The sequence below is a fragment of the Brienomyrus brachyistius genome, chromosome 5 (genome assembly GCF_023856365.1).
Source record: "Brienomyrus brachyistius isolate T26 chromosome 5, BBRACH_0.4, whole genome shotgun sequence".
NCBI classification, from domain to species: Eukaryota; Metazoa; Chordata; class Actinopteri; order Osteoglossiformes; family Mormyridae; genus Brienomyrus; species Brienomyrus brachyistius.
The window spans coordinates 32,362,731-32,385,898 of NC_064537.1; the positions used below are offsets into that span (position 1 = coordinate 32,362,731).

The 23,168-nt window shown below is 38.7% G+C and overlaps 1 protein-coding gene across 1 annotated transcript; it reads left to right on the forward strand.

Moving 5' to 3' along the window:
• The first annotated feature begins 8,697 nt into the window (after positions 1-8,697).
• Positions 8,698-22,131, forward strand: LOC125742251 (WAS/WASL-interacting protein family member 2-like). Its single transcript, XM_049014095.1, is given in 9 exon segments — positions 8,698-9,201; positions 14,447-14,570; positions 15,100-15,232; positions 15,548-15,661; positions 15,840-16,523; positions 19,583-19,710; positions 19,712-19,799; positions 19,904-20,005; positions 20,317-22,131. Coding segments are annotated over 8 exon segments (1,359 nt in total). The 5' UTR covers positions 8,698-9,201; positions 14,447-14,504; the 3' UTR covers positions 20,361-22,131.
• Positions 22,132-23,168: the final 1,037 nt, after the last annotated feature.

Below are 23,168 nucleotides of genomic sequence, written 5' to 3' on the forward strand. Positions count from 1 at the left end.
TAATGGAAAGAGATATTCTGAAGACTGAATGCACCCATTCCAACTTTGCATTCACAGCCTGATCGTCATGCTCCAAACTGGTCACATTTCATTACTACTAAACTTGCTGTTCGCACTGCATGGGATGTTTAGTCCATAGAATTACCAGAGGTGGGGACTCAAGTGACTGACACGTAACTCGACTTGGACTCAAGTCAAATTTGATGACTTGTGACTCGACTCAGCAAAACACATGGAATGACTTGGACTCGACTTGGACTTGAGGGCAAATGACTCAAGACTTGGACTTTACGGCTCGAGAAGACTTGAGGCTATAGTCTCCCCTCTGGATACCATAAAGTTAATTTTATAATTTCATTGTATATCAATTCTGTGTTGTCTGCATTTTCATTTGGCTGAATGCAAGGTCTCCTGAGATAGTTAGTTGGAAACATGTATCATGTCCTCTCTTTCCAACCTATTTCTGCTTTTGAGGGACTTTACCTACAATGTACTCTGGCAGGTTTTTGCTGCAGCAAGGTAAGAAAAACATCTGACATAGGTAGGGAGTCAAGTGACATGACTCACAATTTGACTTGGACATGAGACACAAATGTTATGATTTGTGACTTGACAGGAAAAATGATGGAATGACAGGGACTCAACTTGGATTTGAGGGCACATGACTTGAGACTGACTCAGACTTGCAATGTTTTCACTTGTTAAATGTTAAATGTTAAGACATTTCACTACACACATGTACGATGTATGTTTGTGTGTATGCCAAATATAATTAAAACTATGTCAATGAAAAAGTACACAGTCAATATCAATGCTTGTTTTGTTTATCTCGAGTCTTTCAGTTCCACAAATACTTGCTGTTGTCTTGTTTTTTTTTTTTTTGCATTTTCTGTCAGAATGTCCATGTTTATTATGAAAATACTCCCATCTTCAGCCAGAGGTGTGGATATCTACTCACCGACTTGTTTGAGAAATCCCTGCTACCCGAACATGTGCTCTGATCTTACGAGTCTCAGTGTGAACTCTTTATGGATGGAGGTGACATTAGGGTTTCTTCCCTGGAATATCAAAAGCATTCATCATTCAATAAAAAGGGGGAAAGTACTGAACTTTTTTAAATCTAAACGCGCATATTGCTGTCCTTCAAGAAACTCATCACAGTAATGAGGAGCATGAAGAACTGAAATAAAACTGACTAGGGCAAGTATGTTACTCTTCATAATACCAGGGATGGTGATATTTAAACATAAGAACATGCTACTTGTCATTGAGGACTATGTACACTGTTGCTAGTGCTAGGGAAGTCATTGTTTCTGGTTAAAATTTATGCCTCTCGCTGTTTTTGATTTTAACTTCTTTACATGTACACTAAGGCAAGAAAGTGGGCATGTGATCATGTTGTTTTGGATGGAAACATGATATTACATTAGATGCATCCAGCCCTTTCATGTGCATGCATGTCCCTGACTAGAAGAATTAAGTAACATGTTTAACATATGGCGACTATGTAATCCCAAGGTGAAACAATGTACACATCTTTCAGTAGTACACTGAATTTCTTCAAGAATTTAAGATTTTCTGGATTGAAGTACATAATGTTGTCCGTTGTTCATTTGGGGAGATTGTAATTTCTATAGTCATATGGATTGATAATGAGAAAAAAACTGCTACTTTGGAGATTTCCTGCATATCTAGATAGGGATCCCCATTTTATTGCATACACAGTTGATAAGATATACCGTCCATAATTATTACTGAGTCCTCTGGGCCCCCTTTGATTTGGGAAATGCTGAAAGCCAATATTAGATTAATGGTAATATTATATCTCTCTTACGAAAAGAAGGAAGCTGAGTGAGAGAGAGATATTGCTGATCTAGGGAATTTCATAATTGAAAACCCAAGCAAAACTATAGCTAGAAAGCTCATGGCAGTACAGGCACGTCTTTCCATGTTATTAACATGGAAGACGGTGACATTCATCTCTTTGCTAGATAAATATGGCAAACCTTGAAGGAAAAAAAAGAGGGAGTTCATTTATACCTTCAGTGAGAGGTAAAGCAAAAAAAACAGAAAGACTAAGTAAAGATATTAACAAAATTGTTACAAAGTTCCTGGGGAGCTTATAAGTTGCAATGCAGCAATCTTGTTTCAGGTATGAATTAATTCCGAGAAGATAGAACTCCATTGAATAACACACTGAAGGGGAGAAAAATAACAGATTTATAAATTTTCCTTATAATAAAAGCCCTGGTCCTCATGGGTTCAGGGCAAAATGCTAGCCGATTTAAAGAATCATCGTAAGATTTTGCCAAACTGGGTTTTGTAAAGAGCAAAATTCTTCTAATGTCAGATGTGTGTGAAATGTTATACAATTTACCCAGAAAGCGCAAGAAAAATTCTTGTTAGATTTTGATGCTATAAAAGCGTTTTAAAGGGTAATGTTGAGTTATATGTTTAGGTGCTGTACCATGTGGGGCTTTGGGGAGATTACTGGCCAGTGTTTGGATACAATCTGCATAATGTTCCTTCTGTTATACATAGGATTAAAAATGATCTCCATCGCTGAACCTGTCTTCCTTTATTGCTGATGTGGAGAATAAGTATACTGAAAATAAATAGTCTGCTTAAAATACTGTACATTTCAGAAATGATCACTGTACCTCCTTCAGATAAGGACATTACATTTTTCAACTCATATATTTGTGCCTTTATCTGGGCAGGGAAGAAGCCAAAACGTACATATAGAAACGTACAGCTGTCAGCTGGATTTAGGGGACTCTGCCTTTGTAATACAAAGTTTTATAATTGACAAGTCACCTTAAACGTATTAAAGAATGTTTTATTAGAGAGATGGCCTTTTGGTGAATAGACATGAAATCATAATTATTGCCGCCCATCCCCACTTACCTGCTTGTTATCCATGAAAAGCACTGGAAAAGGAATGTTGGTTATCAACATATCCTTAACAGCACTAATTTGGACTAAGATAAAATGATACTCTAAAACCAAACCTTGGATAGGTTCTTTGTTTCATTCATGGGGAGCCCAGAATCTCCCCCTAACCCTTCTCTCAGGGTAGCCTGGTTGCTTCTTCAATCATTGTCTCATGGGATCAAGATAATCACAAATCTTTTGAGGAAGATAAAGAAAGATTTTTTTAAACCCAAAGCCACAATTACCATTATCTGCAAAGTGTGAGTTTTTATTAACACTGCCCTGCCTACCACTGACTTCTGATTCTAAATTTAAACACTTTAAGATCTTACAGTGTAAGTGAAGCAAACACGGTATCAATGCTAATAGAATTGGGTGGGAAATGGACGTTAACATGGCTATTGCAGATGATAAATGGGATGATATCCTAGGCTGTATTCACTCAAACCTTAACTCATTCATCATCATTGCGCAGAGGCACTTTCAAATTGTTCATAGACTTTTCAGGTCAAATCCATGCACTAAATGTAAAGTCTCTGTGGATACATTGTCACATTGTATATGGGCTTGTCTACCTATTAAGATGCTTTGGAAGATAATATTCTCACAAATCCATTGATTGTCCAGTATTACCTTACCATATGATTGTCTTATTCTTTATCCTTGGGGCAACCAATAATATCTCCTCCCCCCCCAACAAGAACCCAGATGAGACCCCCCCTGGCCATTTCTTGGCAGTGTATTAGGGTTAATCGGGTGCCACCTGGGCCCCTCAGTTTCACTCATTAGTTCAGATTTAGCTCATTACAAATAAACAGTATTTTACCTCATGGAAGAGTGATCTATATGGAGGACAAAAAAAAAAAAACTAAATTTTATTTCTAGAATATACAAGGATTGTTTATTGTTGAAACTCTTTGTTCTTATTATGAATTTTTATTATTGATTTTTGTTGCATCATTGCACATTGCATTTTATTGCATAAATTTGCAGTCACATGTTTTATGTAGGGGTGGCATGGTGGTGCAGTGGTTAGCACTCTTGCCTCACACCTCTGGGACCCAGGTTCGAGTCTCCACCTGACTCACATGTGTGCGGAGTTTGCATGTTCTCCCCATGTCGTCGTGGGGTTTCCTCCGGGTACTCCAGTTTCCCCCCACAGTCCAAAAACATGCTGAGGCTAATTGGACATGCTAAATTGCCCATAGGTGTGCATGTATGAGTGAATGCTGTGTGAGTTTGCCCTGTGATGGGCTGGCCCCCCCATCCAGGGTTGTTCCCTGCCTCGTGCCCATTGCTTCTGGGATAGGCTCTGGACCCCCCACGACCCAGTAGGATAAGCGGTTTGGAAAATGGATGGATGATTAAAGAAGAATAGCAACAGGATCAAATTAAATTTTAGTCGCTGCACACTGGTGAGTTGTCTGTGGGCGACTCATGTGGTCCTTGGGGGCAACCATGTTGGTGACTCCTGTTGTACACTTTAAATAGAATAGCGTTGACAACAATTAGCTGAGAAGGTTTGCACATTCAAAGAATTTGTCATTGTAGATGTTCATACATAAAATACTCACAATAAATACAATACATAAAATGTAAAAAAAAAAAAAAAAAACTAAACAAAAAAACAATACAAACCTACTAGTTATGTGGAGTTCAGGCTGAAACCAAACTTACTAATTTTTACATCTGCAGGCAGTCAGAGAGTCGCTGGGTAGTAAGAGCCTTTAAAAAAGCCACAGCAAGCAAAAATACACTGAAACTCTTAATACTAAGTGCATAAGGTGTTGGTCTTAAGAACATAAGAAATTTACAAACGAGAGGAGGCCATTCGACACATCAAGCTTGTTTGGGGAGAACTTAACTAATAGCTCAGAGTTGTTAAAATCTTATCTAGCTCTGATTTAAAGGAACCCAGGGTTTTAGCTTGTGCTACACTAGCAGGAAGACTATCCCATACTCTAACTACACGTGGTATAAAGAAGTGCTTCCTCAAATTCAGTTTAAAATGTTCTCCCGCTAATTTCTACTTATCTCCTTAAACTAATATTGAAATAGCTATTTGGCTGAACAGCATCCAGACCTGTCAGAGTCTAACTGCTGGATCATGTCCCCCCTTAGTCTCCTTTGCCCGAGGCTGAACAGATTCAGCTCAGCTAACCTCTCCTCATAAGACATTCCCCTAAGACCAGGAATCATTCTTGTCGCCCTACGTTGCACCTTTTCCAAGGCAGCAATGTCCTTCTTAAGGTATGGTGACCAAACCTGCACAAAATATTGTAGGTGGGGTCTTACCAAGGATTTATATAATCGTAGCATCACCTCCCTTGACTTAAACTCCACACATCTAGAGATGTAACCTAACATCCTATTGGCCTTTTTTATTGCTTCCCTACACTGGCAAGAGTGGGACTTGGAAGCAGCAACATACACACCGTCTTCCATATGTCTTTTCACTACTTTTCCTTTTGAAAAACGCTACAGGCCCTAGGTTTAGAAACTGCTGACTGTAATCTGTTTTTCTGCTCTGCAGCTTTCTAAGTCACCATCCATACTGCACACACAGGAATAAAATCCCATCAGCTAGGCTTCCTCTTGCCCTTAGCACCTTGTTAAGCCTGCATTCTGCATAGAGATCAGTACCGAAAGCATGATGGACATAGTACAGAAATGACACAAATTAAACGAAGTATACAAATTTAAATGAGAATTATATTTTAATTAGATTACATTAGGGTAATACATTTGTTTGATCCCAAAGTGGAAAATTGGGCCTTAAAAACATTATATATTTAATATGGTACATTTTGGGACATCTTTATGACAGATGTGTGTAGACCTGTTTTAAAGGGATAACATGCATTTCCCACAATTTTGCAGTGCGGGTTCCAGACATAAAGAATAGAATAAAATTGTGGACACTAGCTAAACAAGTTTCGTGGAAAAATTCCATCCACCCCTCCATCTGTCCATCAATCCGTCGGTTTTCTGCAACCGCTTATCTTATTCAGGGTTGTGGGGACCCAGAGACCATCCCAGAGGCTGCGGGTGTTTCGCAGGGAACAACCCAGCCCATCCTTGTAATTTACAGGATTTAAAGGATCTGCAGCTCATATCTTGATGCCAGTAATGGCAGGACACCTCCAGAGGTCTCGACAGGTCAGAGATGTTTTGGTGGCACAAGGGAAGCCTGCACAATATAAGGCAGGTGGGTTTAATAGTATGGCTGATCGATGAACACTCAATAAAATATCAACTCTATATGACTTTGACAATGTTTTTCATTCTGAATTCACTGTGAATCTTTTATTCAACGATCCCTTAGTTCAGTGGTTCTCAACTAGGACCTATGGCCCAATAGGGGCCCACAGCGAGAACAGAGGGTGGGTTGCTCAATTTGAAAAGCATAGAAAAAAATATGCCATTACTATTGTTACAGGATAACACAATATTGTTTAGATCAGTATACTTTGTGCGTTGAAATGAAGGCTTTTTTAGAGATTTTTAATAGAACCCAATAGTATACCTCACTGGTAGTAAGCAGCACAAAAGCACTTGTCATGATTTTACACAGAACCCCAGAATTAAATCAACAAAAAGGTTGATTTAGAACCACAGCCTTCCTGAGTTCACAACATAAGTTTTCAAAGCTTAGAGCTCCCTCTATATTTCATAACAAGTATGAATTCATCCACAATATCCTAAAACTGTACCTCCCAAATCTAGTAGAAGTACTGCCCTAGAATTGTCAGCAGTCAACACTAAGAATTAGTGCAGGCAGGGAAAATCTGCCCTCCCTCCTCCAAGATAATGTTCTGCATTTATCCAATTAAGAAGTCAGTTATACACAGGGAATTCCGCTGCTTACTTCAACGCACTGTATCTAGATGTAAAGCAATGCATGAAGAAAATTTCCATAATAAACCAGGAAACTTATGCTAGACTTCACTAGAAGGGAAGGCTCACTACAATAACGATGTTTCATACCTGTTAATTTACTATTTAAGCAACTTAGACTACAACTTTTGAAGCAACATGATAAACAGATAATAACACAACTAAAAACACAAAACCATGAATATTAGCTATTGTTTAGGTTATATCAATTTCTTTTTGATGTGAAAGTGCATGAAATATATTTCAATAAATGCTAAATGTTCAAGTATAATGAACGTTTAATAATAATGCTTAAGAAACTTAAATACTGCATTTATATTTGAAGGTTGCCAAGATTAGTCCCTTAGCAAAATGGCTTTTTGGTCTTTAATCTATTTGTGTATGCAAATGAAACTGATTTTACTAGCTGACTTTTGTCATAGCAGGATTGCCAACTTTGGTCAGCTGGCTGGTGTAAGATTTTCAACACAAGTCCGCACACGCATTTACATGTATGCAACAATTTTATGACCTTGTAAATAGTCTGTAGGGTTGGCACACTACCCCATCACTTTTGATATGGATAATTTTAGGTTTATAGTAGAATAATATAGATTTACCGTAATATTTCTTGCGTGAGCAGTGCCACGCCAGGTGCGTGAGAGTAGGTAACCCTGTGGCAGCTTCCTCTGTATCGCATTATGATGTGAAAGCTGTTCATGTTGCTAATCACCTTTTACAGACCTGGAGATGATCTGAATTTTAGAATAGTGTTCTATAGTTCTCTTCCCCATCTGGAATACCACTCAAAATGAAAGCAAGATATACTTTGTCATATACCTACATTGCTAAAACAAAAGGAGATTGTTGTGGACTACAGGAGGCCCAGCAGAAGCCACACACTAATCACCACTGATAGCTCTCCAACGGATACTGTCAAGCAGCTTCAGGTTCAGTGGCCTCCAGATCTCAGAAAGGTTAAGGTGGATCAATCCTCACAAAAGCCTGTTAGCCCCTTCACTTCCTGAGACAGCTAAGGAAGACCACACTTACCACTGAATGTAGCCTTCATAGACCATATTACACCATGGCATAGTGCAGCCACTGCTCATAAAAGGGAGGCCTTACATTGGGCAGTGAGGTTGGCCCAAAGGATCATAGGGAACAATCTTCATCCATTGACTAGGTATAGGCTATGTCAACTGCTGCTGCAAAATAAGTATAAAGTATACTTGGGGATCCAAACTCTCCTGAGTATTAACAATTCTCAACCCTGGAGTCTAGCATGAGGTTTTACAGCATCAGAATACTGATTACCAGATTCAAGAACTGTTTTTCCCCCTCAAACCATCCACATTATTAATAGCAATATGGATTACTTAGACTCCAACAATATTTCTTGCACCTGCGTCTGATATGAATTATAAATTAATTATATTTTAACTGCACACAATGTACATCTATTGTCTATTTGCAGTTAATGTATTTAAATATGTTGGGTTTTTTTTTAAATACTTGTGTAGCTAAAACAACTCGTCATTCCAATGCATTTTTTGCACATGGCCAATAAAACATTCTTAATCTGGTAACATTTAACTATGCAGTTTATGTTATTTTGTCGTGTAGATGTTTGGGATGAACAATGAACAAATGCATTTGCTGAAAAAATAATGCACTTCAGATTATTTGGCATAATGGCAGCTTTCCTTTACATGGACTTTATATGTATCGTTTTTGCATGTACGTCCTCCGCTTCAATTTATGCTTACAGCATTAATCTTAAAATTACCGCTCAGCATAATGGATTTAAAAAAAGCACACTGAGATGAAGCCACCGGATTGCGCTGTACTTCGCAGCACGGCCCTTATCGGGTATTTCTTTCGCCTGTCTTCCTCCATTTTGTCAGGATGAAGAATTCGTTTCCGGGTTTTCCAGCAAACGGAGGAAAGAATGGGAAAGGCTCGTCCGGCTAACTAGCTGTGGGGACAGCCGATAGCCAGCCTCTTAACCTCGGCCACTGCGCCATACAATCAGGCAGATATTGGGCCAGTTGGGGTTTTTTAATCCGGTGTCTCTGACTAGTTTCAGATGGGCAACAGACTGCGACTTTCTCCGTTTTTCAGATAGTGGGGACGAACAGGCTGGCGGTAGCTAGCTGGCTGCATGGCCGACGGCACAATTACGAGTTACGATCGCAACAACAGCCGAATGGATGGGCAGTAAAGAAGAAGGCAGCGATAATAGCCGTTAAATTCCCGTTTATGCATTTATACAACTTGTTGTTCATTGACCAGCTAGCTGCTGAAGGCTTTTGTCTCAAATCGCACCGCTGATCTTTAATCGATGTTGTTATCTGAGGCGACGGACTGCCGATCTTCGCTCCCGACTAGGTGAGTACAGACACACCGGACAAAACGCAGCAAGAACGGGCGAAACTGCGCCAGGCAGCCGGCTCTCATTTTTTCTAAATGACATTTACATGCAGAGGGGAAAACGACAAGAAACCTATCGATAATTACACGACGTGGTACGAGGAAACTGAGCAGATTATCCGCCTTTACTGATGTAACTACCCTATGCGTGTATTATCGGTAGGAGATGTTATTTATGAGCGGTCTACGCTTCTAGTTAAATCACTGCATTGAAGAGTTACCGACTTAAATTACCTTCAGACGACTGTCAAACGTTCAGCTGCGTGGCAAATCATGATTTTTAGGGTAGTTTTGTCCGGCCACCACCTTCGGGGGCAGGTGTGGCGCCGTCTACTCCGGCACCTGCCAACAGCCCGGTTACATAAATATAACCTTTCGCATTTCCGTGTAGTAACATTTTCATAAATTGTTTTATGCTCTAAGTGAAACGGTGGATTTTAATTTACTGGGTCTTTTCATTTAAAAAGCTGCTGCTGAAGTCCAGCTTAGGGGGAGCTGCGGCGCGGTGTTCGGACTTCACGGCCTGTACTCCAGTTTAATAATGTGAAGTATAAGTCAGGTATACGTGTGTGTGTGTGTGTGTGTGTGTGTGTGTGTGTGTGTGTGTGTGTGTGTGTGTGTGCTGCGCTGTACATGGACGCTCTTCGCGTGTTTCTGAACCCGGTATTATTCTCGGATATGGCAAAATGCAGAATGACTGTGGAATCTGTGCGATCTAGTTCCTGTTCCAGGCGCAGAAAGGCAGGTTTCTTCGAATACAAAGTCGCCTGGTATGAGCCGATTCCTTCACTGTCGTGATAAAATGTCGCTAATAATACTGAAGAAATCCGCTCGGCAGATAAAACTTTAAGTGTTTTCTAAAGCTGATAATAGTGTGTTCCGTCTGTGTAAATTATACTATTAAAAAAACGGGTTGTCTATACATATTGGGCTCCAGCAGTGCTTTTGGTGTGTACTAATTAAACAATCGACAACAATACTTAATATTACACTTATGTTATTAAATAATATAGAGGTGTCCCTCAAAGCATATATTAGCAGTCATTTGTGACAGTGGTAAGATAACTTTTTGCTGTTTGCCTCTATGTGGGCTATTCTAGGCCTGGTATACTAGTTTCAATATTGCTGAGCTCTCAGTTTGATTTCAAAGCACCGTAATAGTCAAGTCAGGCTAAAATTCAGTTTGAGGACTTGGCTTCTTTTCAGTTTTAGTGAACTAAAACGACGGTACATTTGCGAGTACATTTGTGCTATTAAAATGTTTGCTTTTTTTTGGAAGTTTGTGAAACTTAAAACCAGTTTTATTTGCAAATTGAACATTTAAAATGGGCAAATTTATTTTTAAGCTTTTGTCAATGCATATTATGATTTGAAATGTAGCTTCAATGTAGCTAATGTAGCTTTGTTGCAGTGGGATTTGAATGGTAAAATGACACAGTCTGTCAAAAATGATTACCAACACAGCTGGCCCTGCAGCCAACATATTCATCAGCTTAAGATGTCAAAAGTTGCTTTCCCCTGGTTCAGAGGTTTCATTTGATATATCTAATGGTAAATTTCCCAGTAACACACAACATTTGTTTGATATTAACCATATCAAAGTATTATATATTAATGTTTTTCGTAATTTTACTACTGTAGATTAATTTTTTCAAGTTAAAATAATGGACAAGATTTGCTTCTTTTATTCAGACATACTTTTGACGATTGTTGTTAATTAAAACCCATAAAACAATGCTTTGTGAAGATTCATTTAACATATTATCACGGTGGGTCTTGTATGGTTACCTTTGCTATGTTTGGCCTGCAGTATGTTAATAGGTTTTAACAGTCCGCATTTAATAACTTTACTTGTACTTCTTTGTATGTGCAATGTACTGTCTTTAACGGCAGTGCTAAAGGTTTGGTTAAGACCATACTTTGCATACCTGGATAAAGGAGGAAGTTGTAGGGCGTTGTAGGATGTTTATTATCAGAAATGTGTGGCATGGTGGGGCAGTGGGCATCACAGCTACCTCACACTTTCAGGAGTGGAGATTTACATCCTACTTGTGAGAATGTAGAGCAGGGGTGGGCAACCCTGTTCCTGGAGTGTCGGTATCCTGCAGGTTTTGAGTTTTACTGCCTGAGATCAGCTGTGGTTCATCCGAGACCAGGTAGGATGGAAAACCTGCTGGATAGCGGACCTTCAGGATCAGGGTTGCCTAACCCTGATGTAGAGCTTGTACGTTCTTCCGGAGTTTCAACCCTGTTTCCTCCGGACACTTTAATTTAATCTCACAGTCCAAAGACATCTGGTTAGGTTGAGTGGTGTCACTAGATTGCCCAAAGAATCTGATTATTTGAGTGTTGGGTTGGCATCTCATCCAGGGTGTACAGCAGCCTTGTGACTTATGCTGCCTGGAATTTGGTGCCGGTCTTCCGTCATCCTGACCAGGATAAATATCATCAAATTATTAACTCTTATCATTTACGGTTTTTAATTTCATTGAGTCCAAATATGGATAATGATGCATATGCATAACCCAGTGTTATATACAAATGCTACAAAACTAATATTCAGCGTGGATTAGTGGACATAGGGCTGTGAAACTGTTCTTAAAGCTAAGTTTAAAAGGCAATAGGAAGTCTAATGCCATTGGTTTTTAGTAGAACTAACATTTACAAACGTGTAACATTCCCCCATAATCATCATTGGAGTGATCTGGGTAGTGAAATAGGTCATTGTGATGAATGCATTTCTCCTGCTACCCATATTTCATTTTAAAAGATACTTAGGATGATTATGCCAAATCACTGTTGGTTGTAATTTATGCATTGTAACAAAATAATTACAGTGCAGGTTTTTTAAACGTATGATCAGTGAAACTGGCCGATGAAAGAATCAGAATTTGGATTAAGATAATGTTTGATCATTAAATGTTTAGTTTTGCATTTCATTGTACCTGTTATGTACAGTGACAATAACAGGCATTCTGTTGTATTCTCTTGCATTTTCAGGAAATCTGTCATAACAGAACTGTAAATATAGATGTATCGAATTATGAACTTTATTAGAATATTTCCTTTGCTGGATGGAGAGTTTAACAGTGTTACCCTTTAATGCTCCACATCACTTGTGCCAGGAAATGTCTCACCCGGTTTTCCTAATTGTATGTCGATTTGAATAAAAATGCTAAATAAATTTTAAAATAGTTCCAAAATGTCTTGTACATTTAAGAATAATAATAAAGATAAGTGTATTGTAATTTTTCTCCTGTCATGTCAAGCAAGAATGGGGTTGAATGGTTAGTAGCTGTATTGTTAATTTCACAAAATACTTGATTAAAAAAAAATGAGGAACAATCTTAAGACACACCAGCTGAGCATATAAACATTTGTTTAATTTAATTAGCATATTACTCTGCTTTTCTTAACCAAGAAGCAATAGATGTTAAATTTGCAAGTTGTATAGATACCTATAGAGGATCAGAATATGAAGCACTGTACGCTGAAAAATGAAAGTTGCTGTCCTGAAAAGAAATTCTTTTTTTTGAAGAGTAATGTGTTAAATATGCATTTCTGTGATTCATGGCCTTGATGGTTTCTGGTATGCAGCAACACCAAAACTTTCATGGTTTGTTGGTTTATGTCATGCAAAAGCACACAGGACATTAAAAATTGTACAATATTTTTTTTTTCCTACTTGTAACGTGAACATAGCAACCTAAGACTCTGCAAAATTATCAAAGGTTGCGTTTATTTTTATTGGACATGTACATGCAGAAAGGCACAAATCAAAGGAGATATTTCCTTTGTCAGTATACACATTCCAGTCATATTAAAAAAAACAAAGGTTAGTAAACAGATTTTTGCGTAGCATTTACAATTGATTAAGGTCAGTTTTATCTTTGGCCACTTATAATATTCAAAATACTCTATGGCTCAAATGCATATCAAAGGCCTTTCTAATGCCTGTGACTGAGGCATTTAATATGAATTTTGTTTTTTGGTACCCTAGTGCCCTGTATATAGAAAATTCTGCATTAGTTACTTAATTTCTTGTGAAATATCAACTGCCAAGTAACTGCACACAATAATTGATGTCTTAAGATTTAGTATTAGTAGATACATAATATATGAGGTGAGAAATACAATTCTTGTTTATACATTTTATTTAAGAGATCTTTGAAGAAGTCTGGGACATAAACTAATTTTTGTTGGTTGATGGAGTTATTTCAAATTGGCATTAGTCTAAATGTAATCTCCATTGTTATTTTCACAAGAATGCTTTTGACAGATTTTGTTTTTTTAAATTGTCATTTGCAAATATGTCTTGATTACTGTAGGTTGGGAGAAATTAAGCTTTATTTAAGATCTCCTCAAACTAGGCAGAAATTTCTGTAAGTTATTTAATTGCTAATGAGTTGTTTTGTTTATGTGATTTATTGTAACATCCTTGAATGCGAGTATTCCTGTTCATTTTAGCAGGACAAAAAATTGCATTGCCAAATGCGAGCACAAAAATGCATTTTGGTATTCAAATGTGCTATATAAAATATTTCTTTAGAACTTACCTGGTCTATTCTGGCATTTTATTTTATGTTACTGTACCACTTTGTCTCATTTTTATATATTTATTTAGGATTCTGTTGTGCTCTGTTATTCTCATTTAATTCTCTGGAGTGAATAAGGCGAATGACAGATTCTCAAATCAAAAGCATTCTGGAGTTTTTCCTTAATGTGTTGGTTGTTTACGGAACATTCCTTTATCATTCCTTTTGAAATTCGTCAGACTGTCAAGCTTGTAGAGTGACATTCCAGTTCTACTCTGAAAACTTGTTCAGACACGTATGCAAGATGGTCTTTACCATAAAGTGGGGGAAATGAAACCTGAGATGATACTCGCTGGTAATATACTATGACTAGAGTTTAAACAGATTATGGGCATTTAGTACCGAGATTTGTTTTATTTGATGCTGTATGCACAAGCAAATTTTTGAGTGCTTCATTTCTGTTACTGCAGTCATTTGAACCTTATGGGTTTTTAATTTGTTTGAAAATAAAGATTTTTTTTAATATACACACACACACATTCATGTGTGTAGTAATGTAATATATATATATATATATATATATATATATATATATATATATATATATATATATATATATATATATATATATATATATATAAATAAAAAATAAAATTTGTGTGTTATAGGTTTGTGTGTGGACAGAGACACGCTCAGGTGAAACTTTGAAGAAGCAACGTGTACAGGATGCCAATTCCTCCCCCTCCCCCACCGCCCCCTGGAGGACCCCCCCCCCCTCCCACATTCAGCCAGGTCAGTAGCACAACTGAGTTGGTGATTATTTTTAATATAATGAATGATGCATTGAAATATTACTGTGTATGTGAATGATAGATCTATAGACAAATAATAAATGTAATTATAATTAAACCATAACTGAATTCTTCTTTGCAACAACAATTATTTAATTCAATGAGACAAAGGAGAACATAGACGACCGCTACATTTGTAGACATTTTCCAGACTCATAATTTGAATTTAGTGAACATTAATAGTTAAATGAACTAATCTGTTTTTGTTGTAAAGCCTGCAAAATGAATCCAAACCAAGACTTGCTCTGCTGTCTAGTTTGCCAAACTAGTATATTCGCAGTGGCATATCTGTGACATGCAAATTGTGAGATACATATTTGCATGTGTACCTTTTTGTCTCTTTGTAGTTTACTTTCCAAGAAATTAACTCTATATTTAAGGTTGTGACTTAATCCTATTAAGTAACAAAATGTGATGAGATATTCAGGAACCATTTGAAAACAAATTCTGACGTTACACTGTTTCACCAGGCAAATACTAACCCGCCAAAACTGAACCGCGATGAAGCTAAAGGTAGAGATGCCCTGCTATCAGACATATGCAAAGGGGCCAGGCTGAAGAAGGTTGCTGTTGTCAGTGATAGGAGTGCACCAATTATTGAGAGTAAGTAGTTTCTGTGGTGGAATGGTGACGTCTCATTTGAGAAGGTGGTTCATCAAATGAGTTGGTTTTACTGGTTTAAGCAGTTGTGTGACACCAGTTGATATCTTGTGTAACTTCCTAAAAGCAAAATTGTCCAGTAGTTTTTTCATAGATGGCTGCTAACCTTCAGTATAACGTTAGTTGTATACTGTTGCACTTAATGTTGATCTGGTGAGGCTTTTCTCACATGTGGTCTCTATTGGTGTTTGAATAAATGAAAAATGTCATGGAAATTGTCATCAGATAACAAGTATCAGAAAACTTTAATGACTGCAGAACCAAAGGGAGGAGGCGGCGGCAATGCTGGTGCGATTGGAGCTGGACCGGCAGCCGGGAAGCCAATGGGGGGCTTATTCCAGGGGGGGGTCCCTAAACTTCGGCCAGTAGGAGGCAAGACAACATTGTGTTTATATGTTTCTATGTTTATCTGTCTGTCTGTATATCTATCTATCTGTATATATGTATATTATATATATATATATATACACACACACAATATATAAATTGGCAATGGTGTTGTTGGGTTTATTATGCTGTTTCTTTACTCTTTGCTCTCTGTGCTTTTCAGATGGTACAGTGGGAAGATCAGCACTACAGCCACCTGGGTCCAAACCTTCTGCTCCGCGCCCAAATGTGACCAGCACTTCTTCTGGTTCCGGGCGACAGGCTGACAGCGAGATCGCTAGCTTGCGGGCCTCTCCTCCGGAGCCTCCCCGCTCCCACAGGCCCTCTCTCCCTGATATATCCCGGCCGCCAAGTTCTAGCAGCAATTCTGGGGGGATGAAACACAGTTCCTCTGCCCCACCCCCACCCCCACCTATAAATCGTCGTGGCAACGCACCCCCTGCTCCCCAGCAGAAGGCTACTGCTCCCCCCTATAGCAGGGAAAAACCGCTGCCCCCGACCCCTGGACACAGAGCGCCACCTTTGTCAGGCCGGGATGCTGCTCCACCTCCTCCAGTCAAACCTCCTCCATCCCCGCTCAACTCTTCCCGACCCACAAGTGGAGTGGGCTCTACCTCCCTCGCACCACCTCCTCCACCCTATCGGCAGCCCCCTGGGGTCCCTAATGGTCCATCCAGCCCTAGTAATGAGGCAGCTCCTGAGCTTCCACAGAGACATAATTCCTTGCACAAAAAGATACCTTCTAGCGCCCAGCCCCGAGCCCAGGCACCTCCTCCACCACCTTCTCCATCTACTCAGAGCAGCCGACCTCCCCCGCCAGCCCGAGAACCACCGGGACGTGGAGCAGGTACAGTTCTAATCACAGTTGTGTCTTAAATCTACTGTAGATTATTTTTATATTATAGTGATTATTTTGATTGAGTGCATTTCTATTGGAAGTTATTTTTTATTACTAACTAGTGAAATATATTGATGAATCAGTGACTCTTCACTCAACATGTAAGATATGCACTTGATGGTTTAAATAGCTAATCTAGAAGACAAACAAACTTGTTTTGATAAGCTATATATTTTGTGTTTAATAAACTAAATACACTATTGGAAAGATCCAGAATCTTAAACGATTGATCCTAATTGGAAACGTAAATAACATTCTGAGGGATAGCCAACATGGATGTAGGAGAGGTAGATCCTGTTTAACTAATTTGCTTGAGTTCTTTGAGGAAGCTACAAGAGAAATTGATCACAAAAAGGCCTACGATGTGATCTACTTGGATTTCCAGAAGGCCTTTGATGTTGTTCTCCACAAATGGCTCTTGCTTAAGCTGCAGGGATTTTAGGAACTAGCAGCTTGGGTCAAAAACTGCTTACCAGTCAGAAAGCGGCGAGTAACTATCAGTGGCACAATGTCACAGTGGGCCTGCGTTCATAGTGGGGTACTGCAGGGTTCAATTTTATGACCACTATTGTTCATAATTTACATTAACGATATTGACACCAATACATACAGTAAACTGGTTAAATTTGCAGACGACACCAAGGTGGGTGGTGTAGCACAGCCTTATTTGCCCGGGGGACCAGTCATGTCAGGCTTGGGGACTGCAGGGCCCTGCATAAACGACCGCTTCTCCCCCCCCCCACCTAGAATATTGTTTGCCGGTTTGGTCCTTAAGAAGGACATTGTTGCCTTGGAAAAGGTGCAACGTAGGGCGACGAGAATGATTCCTGGTTTTAGAGTTACGTCTTATGAGGAGAGGTTAGCTGAGCTGAATCTGTTTAGCCTTGAGCAAAGGAGACTAAGGGGGGACATGATCCGTATGTATAAGATTCTGACAGTTCGAGAAGATGTTCAGCCAAATGGCTATTTCAATATTAGTTTAAATACTAGCACTTGTGGTCATAAGTGGACATTAGCGGGAGAACATTTTAAACTGAATTTGAGGAAGCACTTTTTTACACAGCGTGTAGTTGGAGTATGGAATAGTCTTCCTGCTAGTGTAGCCCAAGCTAAAACTCTGGGTTCCTTTAAATCAGAGCTAGATAAGGTTTTAACTGCTCTGACCTATTAGTTAAGTTCTCCCCAAACGAGCTTGATGGGCCGAATGGCCTCCTCTCATTTATAAATTTCTTATGTTCTTATGAAGCGTAAAGATCGATATGTTAGCAAATGTGTTCAGAATTTATTTCTTCAGAATAATCTATTTAATATACAGCGCACTCAAATTCAGTGTCCCTGGATTCTCTTGGTCCTGCCTCGTGCCCATTGCTTCCGGGATAGGCTCCGGACCCCCCGCGACCCAGTAGGATAAGCGGTTTGGAAAATGGATGGATGGATGGATTCTCTTGGTTCACGACATATGGGGATATAGAAGTCTCGCATCTCACTCTCAGAAAACACAGCTCATCCTGTGTGCCAAATCCAACTGAAATCATGGTCAATTGACCGCTCTGATCTTCACTTCACCTAAGTGTCCAAAATGCACTTAAGGGAGCTGACCAAGTTACAGCGTCGGTCACTGATCCTTGACATCGGATGCTCTGGTACCAAGTACACTTACAGTAAGAGCAGCCTTGTGTTTGCCCTCGGTGTTTGGATCAGACAGTCTATAGCTGGCACTGAAATACAACAACTCCTCACTGCTTGGGTTTAGATCTATGATATCATCATGTCCAGTCAAACCCCTCCAGGTATCTTCATTCTCCAGTTGCGCATTGAAGTCTGAAAGGTTACCCTTTTGAACACTTTCTCTTAAGTAATCAGGATCCTCTAAACTATACTTCAAACAAAGAAATCCTGCAACTCGGTCACATGGAGCCAATGTTCACCGGGGAAAAACGAATGGCACGGTACTCAGCCTGGGACTTGTGTTCACGCATCCATCTGCGAGGTCTTTCACCTGAGAGTACTCCTCATACTTCTTGCACTCAGCCCCTTTACCCGCCAGAGATCACACGGAGACTTTTCCAAATCTGTTATCCGCTGCCAGAATCTCATGTGTCTGGTGCCTTCCCTCTCATGCTTGGCGCCCAGCTGGCATTGCTCTTGCACCTTGTAGATGATGCCTTCACAAGATATCTTCTCATAGTCTTTGCTCGGTTAGTCCCCTGTGGCTTTCCAGAGAGCACCCTCATCTGGTTCTATGTCCTGGCAGCCTTGGCCTAGGCAGGGTAGCCTCAAGCTCAGAGTGACATAGCCCTATGGATCACAGAAGCCTTTACAAAGAGATGCAATGCTTCCATTCATTGTCTTTTATATTGACGATTTAAGATTTCTGCCCATTATTGCAATGGAAAATTTATGTCTTTATTTCTGATAGTGTATTTATGTCAAATACATTATATTTCACTTGTGTTTTTTTTGGCCTTCTTGGGCAGTTCTCTTTGTGATAACCAGTCATCTTTATTTTTTGCGGGATTTTTTTGCATGTTTTGTGTTTTAACAAGTCTGCAGCAGTATTGAACAGAACTTTTTTATCTTGCTAATGGCTCCATCTGTCTTTTTGAATGACCTGAAGACATTTTTTAGCATCTTTTGAACTTCACAGTATTTATTTCTTTTATTTGTCAGGTTGAACAGCACAAGAAGTGAAACGAATCTATGAAATTATATAATTTCGTTCTTTGCGAAACCTGATTCTATGTGCAGAGTTTTCTTTAGCCAAGCAAATTTCTGGCAGCCCAGAGACATGCAGTTAGGCTAATTGATATATGTGTGTTAGTTCAAAGTTTTGTTTCAACCAACCACTTGAATATGAAGAGTTGCAGTAGCAGAGTACTTAACTGGTTGGTTGAAACAAAATCTTGGTCTGGATTTGTACTTTCTGGACCTGAATTATTACCTTTGCATCATGGATGGACAGATAAATTCCCATATGAGCCCTTTTGTGTTTCTTCTGCTTTGTGTAGCTCCACCAGTGCCGCCTCCTGTGATGAGGAATGGTGGCCGGGATGCCCCCCCTCCTCCCCCGCCGTACAGAATGCATGGCACTGCTGCTCACACCACTACTGAGCCTCTTACCCGAGGAAAACCCCCACCCCCCCCCTTCACGAACCCCTGCCGGGCCCCCACCACCTCCACCACCCATTCGCAATGGACATACTTCCATCTCAAAGTCCTTCATAGGTAAGAGGATCAGATAATCCAGGTTTTTATGCAGTTCTACCACTGATACAAGAACTTTTGCTAAGTTTTTTTTTTTTTTTTTTTTTTTAATGGTCTCCTTTTAGATGATTTTGAGTCAAAGTACTCTTTCCACTCTATGGAGGAATTTCCACCTCCAGAGGAATACAGGCATTTCACAAAAATCTACCCCAGTAAAACAAACAGAGGTAAGTCAAACAATGCTTTCCCAGTTGTGATTAGTACAACTTTAGATTCTGAATAATGCTTGCTTGTGGGATTTTAAGGAAGAATATTAATATGTTAAAGGGTATAGATAGTTCCCAAAACAAATATGTCCTTATGGGGTATATATACTTTACACTCCCCTGTTTTTGTCTTTGATGGTTTTCTTCAAAAGAAATGTTGAAGTGAGCTGAATGGCTGCATATTGTGACAGTAGATAAATGTTATGTGAAATATGTTTGATTAAATGTATACATTGTTTCTTTTTGCCCTCCCCTCTTTCTGTCTGCTTCAGCCGTGATGAGGGGCGCCCCGCCATTACCACCTGTAGGAAGGTGAAAACTGTGACAGATCACTATTGATACACAGGAGATAAGGGTTACACACACAAAAAAAATACACAGCATAAACATGTAACTACCAGCCTGTACCATGTCATCCTGCTCAGTTTACTTGACCAACCCACTGACACCTGTATTCACTCATATTTCTCTTTCTGGCACAAATCCTTTATGACTTTGAGCATGGCCCTGCACTTATTCATCAGTGGAATGTGATAACTGCAAAGTCAAAGAAATTCCAGCAAAAGGACAAGACCAAACTTGGGCAATTACCCACACAAAAAAAGTATAATCGCCATGCATTCCATCTCCTTTTTTTTGGCATGAAAAGAAATGCAACATGACAAATAAGTGGCCAAGAATTTTTATTTTGTTGATTTAAATACTTACTTTTTTATTGTGAGCAGTCAAGATTCCAGGTGAATGGAAGAGCTGTTTAATGGCTGCCTTGCCTTCTGTCATTCCCATGCTTGCAATGATAACCAAACTTGCCAGGAACAACGACTTTGAATGAGTGCAATATTTTGAGAGGGGAAATTTGGGATGAAAATTCACTCCTTGCATGTGTTGGCATGTACTGTTTAATTTTTTCAGTTTGTTTTATTGATACCTGTTCCCCTAAGTTTTATTTTTGACAATACTGGTCTCTGCATGCACAGTCCGAGTTCATAAATTTCTCATCTTTGCTGGGGATGCAGAATATATAGCAATAGTGATGTCGTGTTTCCTCTCTGCTGTGCAAATATTCAAATCACTGTTGCCTGGGTTGTCTCATGGTAACTTTTCACTAAAGACAGTTTTTTTCCCCCTTTTCTGAAAATGGTGCCCGTTCTTTTGAAGAAAACTACAGAAGCGAATGGAAAAGTCACTTGTCACAACTGTTTCGTTCGATTAGGGTGTACAAAACTGAAACCTCCATCTGTTGACAGATGCTCATTCAGGCCAAATGTTTTGTAGATGAAACACTGAATTCTGTCTTAAGGTACAAGCTAAGGTTGTTTTTTTTTTGGGACTTAGACAGTATGTTGGTGTTACGGTCATAAGCTTTCACTGTGGCAAACCAGTCTTCTCACAGAAACTTAACACTTGTATGCATTATCTTTCATGTGTTAAACTGCATCTCCAAATTTCATGAATTTGTATGAATGGAGCCTTATTTTTAAAACTGATGAAGATCTAGCTTTAGCCATACGATGTGCCAGTAATGTTCCAAAAATCCACATTGTTTTGGATGACACAAACTACGAGCTTTGCCTTTTTGGATGTGGGGTGTGGCTTGCGAGTGGTTATTGGAAGAGTTGACAGTTTATTTGTTTGAACACGAATCTTCATGCATTACAAAACCCGAGTGTTTAGACTGGTGAAAGAGAGCAGTCTGATAGCTTTTGGTACCAGCCAGCTGATGGGTACATTATTATTGTTGTCCCTTTTTAATTTAAGGTGCTTTTGCAGTACTTGCATCATCAAAGTCAGTACAAATTTCAGAAGAGTTGATGCTGCCTGTTAATGCTTAAAAATTATGTATTAAGGTGGATTTCAAACAAGAGTAATGGCAGTTTGAGGCAACGGTACCCTTTAAAATGTATCGATACTTTTTTTGTTTTAGGATCAAGAGGAAAATGTAAATCTTTCCTTAGCAAAACTTGAAAGGCATAATGTGACAGAATTACATTGGTTTTATGTTTAAGTGTAAAGCTCCTTAATTTGGCCACTTTGCCTATGACAACAAAATGCAAATATATATATATATATATATATATATATATATAGTAACTGCAATGTTTGATACAGGTAACTATATGGCCTGATATAACAAAACTAAATGTCTCACACTGTGTCAAATATGGCAAAAGTTAGAAGTTGAAATACCACCTAAATAATACGACTTATCAACCAGGAGGACTGAGAGAAATTTGAAGCTTGCATATGATGACTTTGTTTTATTATGATAGGTCCATAAGTGAATGAGGTTTAGAGAGAGACTCATCAGTCAATTAACAGATTATATATATATATATATATATATATATATATATATATATATATATATGCATGCAAGGAGTCAACAGTGAAATTTATATTTTTGCTACTCCCCAGTGACCTTTCCATTGTAATCACATCCTGACTCATTTTGTCAGTAGCAGTACCTACACTGGTTTCCATTAAATTTCATTCTGGACTATTACTGTGGACACGTATCAGCTATCTGTGTATGCTAATTATTCTTGTCACACCCCTTAAATGACAACTCTGCTATAACTAAACATTTTTATATTCTTTCCATTGTTCTAGATGAGCATTTTTGAAAAGAATCTGTGACTGTGCAAACTAAGGAATGGAGCAAATGGTTTTGGGTGCTTTGCTATGCAATGGAAATCTGGTGCATTTATTTAGAAATTTCAATTGGCAATAATATACCCTAAGAGTTAATGACAAAAATTATTCTTTGAACTTAAACAATGATTTATTTTTCTAAAGATATCCCGCCTAATTTATAATGTTGATTTAAAAATGTATCCATTTGATCATGTTGAGGCGATGTATTTTTTTGGCACTGAACCCTTACACCCATACCATTCATCACTCATTGAAAACCTAGCTGGTCTTTTGCCTTATGCATCTGTGATCATCGGTACAAGTAAAATTGTTTTAAAAATTAAACTATTAAAAAGACCATAATAAATAATATGTATATTTACACAAAATATGGTAATTAAGGTAATCATAGCTTTTGATCTATTTTTGTTGTATAAAGCTTGTAATATAGGAAACAAAATGACAAAAGTAGGTAACAAATGAGGTGAGG